Source organism: Pelodiscus sinensis, chromosome 3 (assembly GCF_049634645.1).
Source record: "Pelodiscus sinensis isolate JC-2024 chromosome 3, ASM4963464v1, whole genome shotgun sequence".
NCBI classification, from domain to species: Eukaryota; Metazoa; Chordata; order Testudines; family Trionychidae; genus Pelodiscus; species Pelodiscus sinensis.
This window is the reverse complement of record NC_134713.1, coordinates 113,978,643-113,984,642: the sequence shown is the minus strand read 5'-3', so window position 1 is coordinate 113,984,642 and position 6,000 is coordinate 113,978,643. Positions and strand designations below refer to the sequence as shown.

General features: G+C 41.6%; 1 protein-coding gene across 1 annotated transcript in view; it reads left to right on the top strand.

Annotated features, from left to right (window-relative positions):
• Positions 1–2,538: 2,538 nt before the first annotated feature.
• PLG (plasminogen) overlaps positions 2,539–6,000 on the top strand; it is a 51,856-nt gene continuing 48,394 nt past the window's right edge. The window contains exon 1 of the mRNA XM_006115018.4: positions 2,539–2,695. Within this exon, the coding sequence (XP_006115080.2) occupies positions 2,569–2,695 (127 nt within the window). The 5' untranslated portion in view covers positions 2,539–2,568. The remainder of the gene's footprint in view (positions 2,696–6,000) is intronic.

Here is a 6,000-nt window from a genome sequence, read left to right as displayed (position 1 = left end):
GGTGATGACCCCTCCCGTCTCCGATCTCCTGCCATCCCGGCGGGGCTGGTACTAACCCCGCCGCTTCACCATCCGTGGCCGAGCTTCCGGGTGGCAGCTGGTGACGTGGTTGCTTCACCCCATCACAAGTTCCCATAATATAAGGACTAGAGGACACCAAATGAAATGAATGAGTAGCAGGTTTAAAACTAATAAGCGAAAGTTCTTCTTCACACAACGCATAGTCAACCAGTGAAACTCCTTGCTAGAGGAGGCTGTGAAGGCTAGAACTATAAGGGTATGTCTACACTACCCCGCTAGTTCGAACTAGCGGGGGTAATGTAGTCATCCGCATTTGCAAATGAAGCCCGGGATTTGAATTTCCCGGGCTTCATTTGCATGAAGCCAGCCGGCGCCATTTTTAAATGCCGGCTAGTTCGGACCCCGTGCCGCGCGGCTACACGCGGCACGGACTAGCTAGTTCGGATTAGGCTTCTAATCCTAACTAGCTGTACACCTCGTTCCACGGGTCCGAACTAGCCGGCATTGAAAAATGGCGCCGGCCGGCTTCATGCAAAATTCAAATCCCGGGCTTCATTTGCAACTGCGGATGACTACATTACCCCCGCTAGTTTGAACTAGCGGGGTAGTGTAGACATACCCTAACAGAGTTTAAAGAGAAGCTAGATAATTTCATGGAGGTTAGGTCCATAAAAGGCTATTAGCCAGGGGGTAGGAATGATGTCCCTGGCCTCTGTTTGTCAGAGGCTGGAGATGGATGGCACGAGACAAATCACTTGATCATTTCAAGAAAGATGTGGAGAAATTGGAAAGGGTACAGAGAAGAGCGACAAGAATGATTAAAGGTTTAGAGAACGTGACCTATGAAGCCAGGCTTCATGAACTGGGCTTGTTTAGTTTGGAGAAAAGAAGATTAAGGGGGGACATGATAGCGGTTTTCAAATATCTAAAAGGGTGTCACAAGGAGGAGGAGAAAATTTGTTCCTCTTCGTTTCTGAGGACAGGACAAGGAGTAATGGGCTTAAAGTGCAGCAGGGGAGGTTTAGATTGGACATTAGGAAAAAATTCCTAACTGTCAGGGTGGTCAAATATTGGAATAAATTGCCAAGGGAGGTGGTGGAATCTCCCTCTCTGGAGATATTTAAGAACAGGTTAGATAGACATCTGTCAGGGATGGTGTAGACGGAGCTTGGTCCTGCCTTGAGGACGGGGGGCTGGACTCGATGACCTCTCGAGGTCCCTTCCAGTCCTATGATTCTATGATTGTGTTCGGTCCACCCCCTCTAGGGCACTTGGTGCTGGCCACTGTCGGCAGACAGGATACTGGACTAGATGGACCTTTGGTCTGACCCTGTACTGCCATTCTTATGTTCTTACGTAATTATCAGCTACCTCCCAGAACTGATCTTTTCCTGCACAACTCATCTTCTCCTGCAATGGGACTAATCCCTGCTGCTAATGAAAATCACATTTCTCTAGTCTGCTACCAGAGTTCTCTAATGAGAGCCTACTCTCTGCAGTATTTCACCGAGGGCCTAGGAATAATTTTCATTACAGCAGGAATTCTATAGCAGGGTAATAATGGATCTTGTCCAGAAAGTGAGAGTGTTTCACAGAACTACAGGCAGGAACAGCTCTAGGCTGTATAGGGCTCCTATGCAAAATAACACATGTGGAGTTCAATCCAGCTCCCATCCAATCTACATGTGCTTTTCCTTAATTTATTTATACCCTCACCTTATCCGTAGTCCGTTTGGAACTTCCTCTCCCTCAGGATCTCCTGAGTTACTTGCATGTTTGATTCCACAGTTTGAGGTGAGGCTCCCTCACCAACCCAACATAGTCTGGGAGGCTACAAAACAATGTTAAAATGCAATTTTTCCAAGAGAAAGGGCATTGCAGGAATTAATCTGGTAGTGTTTGAAATCAGTCTGGGACAGGGGTGTGGCGCACTGGCTAGAAGATTTGGTGTGGGTGTGGCTATGTCTGTGGAAAGGAGGAGCCCAACTGTAGCAACATAGATATCATAGACCTAAAGTCAAAGTCAATAGTGATCAGACATTGTTAGGAATTAAAACAAAACAAGCCCTCCTCTGTAAGTAACCCCCACCAACAAAATCCAACCCTAGAGTAGGTTTAAAATTCAAATACAATGAGAGAGGGATTTTTTGATGAAACTGCAGTATGACAATATAATATAATTAACAGTATAAATCAGGCATAACTGCATCTATGTCAACAGAGCAGTGTGAGATTAGCGTCAGGGCCTTGCCCTTCAAGACCCAAACTAACAGCAACGTGCATTCTGCTCCATGGCCTTTTCTGTATTTTTCAGTAATACTATCCCAGTCTTTAGGTTGGCAAAATGAGGCCTAACAATTTCAGAGTTAAAGCATGCCCTGTATGATAGGAGAGCACTTTCATCTTCTCCCAGAATCTAATACAAACATTGAAACATTATTTTGTAAGATCTTCAATTCAAGGTAATATTTGAACATTTAGATCGGGACAGAGTGGGTCACAGAACCAGGAGAATGATTAACTTAATTTGACTATCTTGTTTGCTGGATGCTAAGTCGAGTGCAAGTCAATAAAACTGACACAGCATTAAACACAGCTTTCAGCACAGAGCCAGCCTGTCCCAAAATGGGGATTAGCAAAGCCGTCTTTCTGTTACTTTTATTTCTATACCCAGGTAAGGTTTGTTTATATTGCATTTTAATCAAAGTGAGATACTGGCCAAAAATTCCAAATTTGGTGCTTGAAACGGGGTGCCTGAATCCATATTTAGGTGCCTAATTCAAAGGACCTGATTAGTAGAGATGCTGAGTAACCACAGCTACTAGAGGGGAAAATGGGAGCTGTGGTGTTACAGCAACTCAGCAAATCAGGACACTTGTATTTAGCTGCCAAATCTGAAATCTCTGACCTCTATATTTAACAGTGCAAATCTGTAACTTTTCTAGACTTTAGAGATGTGTGTGAAAGCCACACAGCCCAGGGCCACTTCTCTCAAATCTTTATTTATTGTGTCAAAGCATGGCACCTACAGAAAGGGGGCCCTGCAGTCCTGACATATTGCTATTGCTAGTATTTATTAGTATTAAAGAAGAGTTCAAACTGCAAAATTCAAATTCTATCTCAATTTCAGATGCTTTCAAAGCACTGCTTACGGTGGCCTGAAAAAATGTGTGTGAGGGGGGTGGAGGGGCGTGGGGGTTGGAGATCTAGCGTAATCTGAGAGCAGTGTTTTTGTTAAAACAGTGCTTAAAGTGCACCCTTCAGTGACCTGACTTGATTATTACTACTATTATTATTGCCAGGCCTGTGACCCCTTGGGGATCTCACCTCTTTAAATGCTTCAAGAGCATTTTAGTTCAGAGATTAGGCTTTCCCATTAAAAGAGCAAGCACTAGCCACAGTATTTCTATCCAGAGCCCTAGTTCAGATTCTAAATTCCTTCAAAGCACCAGAATCTGCTGAATTTTTGTTTTGCCTCCTCTACATTTAAAATAACTTATTATACACTATATTGTATAATATATTATTTAAGTCTTATTTCCTGATTTGTTTGTTCTTCTGATTCAATACCATTAGGTTATTTGCTAATTTTTGTGATTGGGTTGTACCATGCAGCCCTTTGAACAAATAACACTCATGTTGAGTTATTTGCAACTTTGTCATTCAATAAGCCTTAAACAAAGGATTTGGTAGCACTAAATGGTGTAAATTAGGAAACTTCTGACACAGGCCCAGTGGCAACAAAGCTCTGACATATTGATTCTTCTCTTTGCTAAAGTCCCAGGAAAAATTATGTACCCGCTCTTCAATGTTTTTGTTTTGAACAAGTAACTTTAATGTGTTATGAGCAGATTTCCAAGTGGCCAGGTTTTCAGAGGTAATGAGTACCCACAAATCCCATGGAAGCCAATGGAAACTGCAGGGGCTCAGCACCTTTGAAAAGTAGGTCAATACAGGCCTAATATAAAAGCCATTTCAGTCCATGAAAAGACTCTCATGGACTTCAGTGGGCTTTAGATCAGGCCCGAGGTCTGATCAAATATCCCAAAGCTGGGTGCTTTTCATTTATTTAGTGAAGTATTACAGATTAGGGTTTTTTTGTTTATTATTAAATCCAAAGTTGTTGTTTTTTTTAAGCAGAAACAAAAGAAAGCATCCCACTATAGCATGGAGATGTTAGTCTCTTCTGTGGCCAGCTTCCTGTAAGAGGCTTTCTTATTACTTATTTGTGTGGGGTAATAGATTGGAATTTAATCTTCAGTCGTCTAGACGCCATAAGATTAGTTTTTTCAAAAGATAAAAACCAAGAGGATTTATGAAATGCTCCACAATATGTTAAGCCTTTTAAAATACATATTTGTTTTTATGAAGATCAGCAAGTGCTATGGACATTTTGAGTAAGTACTTTGTGTGCTGTACAAATGAAACTTGACTCAGCTATCGGAACCTGATGGCATTTCCTGCTACAGTCATTGTATATGCCTACATGAACTGCTGCAATAGCGGTTTTAAAAGTAAGGTTAGCAATCAAGTCAATAGTTCATATGCTTATGTAACAACTTTATCTTGCTAGAGATCATACGGAAAGATGATAGAAGAAATCAGGGATATTTTGTGTTTGTAATTATGGGCAGGGCCGGCTCAAGCCATTCCTGCGTCCCGGGCAGCGGGCGCGCGACGCATGTGCGGCTCCACCCCCCAGAGCACTGCGCACCCTACAGCCGCAATCGGGCACGTGGCGCCTGATTGCAGCTCTAAGGGGCGCCACGCAGCCCCCGGCCCTGGGCGCGTGGCACCCCTTACAGCTGCCATCAGTTAACCCCCATAGGTTGGTGCCCCAGGCAGCTGCTCAGCTAGCCTTCCCCCCTTAATCTGGCCCTGATTATGTGGGAGTGAGGGGTATAGGAGAATCAGGTCTTACAAAGGTAAAAGGTGTGACTAGATTCTAGCAAATAGACTTAGGATTTAGAAATATTACATAGGGGACCGTCTATAACAAAATATAGTAATTATTTGATGTTAAAGCATATCCAAGTGAATTTAAATTCTGGATTTTGACATGTATAATTCCAATTAAAATCGAAAGGATTAGGTGTTTACAAGATTTTGTCCTCTGTTGGCAACATGTTCAAGAAACATAACCAGCATTGGCCTTGCCAATATGTTCATGGGCATTTCTCAAACTGCTGTAAATGTGAATCTTGGCTTTCTTTTCTGAATAAGAAAATAACATCTTGTTAGTATTAGAGAATTCCACAGACTTAAAAAAAATAGCAATAGGTACATATCACACACAGACACAGTGCTGGGTGAATAACAAGATTCAACATTATCCACATACATTTTCCTTGTTTTCTCAAAGTACTGTTTTCTATAGTGATACTATGAGGGAAAAGAAAAAAAATCAAATGTTTTTAAAATTAATTTAATCTAATTTTGGACCATTGACATTAAAATGCCTTAATCAGAATTGTATCGTTATTGCATAATCTTGCTATAGGGCACAGGCAAGGTTGTCTGGATACAGTTTGTTTTTATATCTTAACATATTTGGACTTCTTTTAAGTTTAACCTTTACCCTGAAGTTTCAGAGTTAGTAATGAATGTATCAGAGATAAGTACACCATCCCTATATGTTACCTTATATTATGGATACGTATTCTCAGTCTTATTTCTTGTTAATGTCATTTTTGTGTTGGAACACAGTTAAGAGTGGAATCAGCAAGATATGCATGCAGTACATCTAAGATGTTTCATTTGTGGGTTCTGTCATCTACATTTTTTGTTAGTCTCTAAGGTGCTGCAGGATTATTTGTTGTTTAGGTGTTTTTCTAAGTAATTATGTGACCTTGTTATTGTAATTCCTGTCTGTTTTCCTATTTCCCTATTATTGTTTGTAGCTACCATTTGTATCAGGTTTGCCACTCGGTTGTTTGCTTCTAGGGATAGGGACCACAGGGCAACATCTGCCTTCAGCAA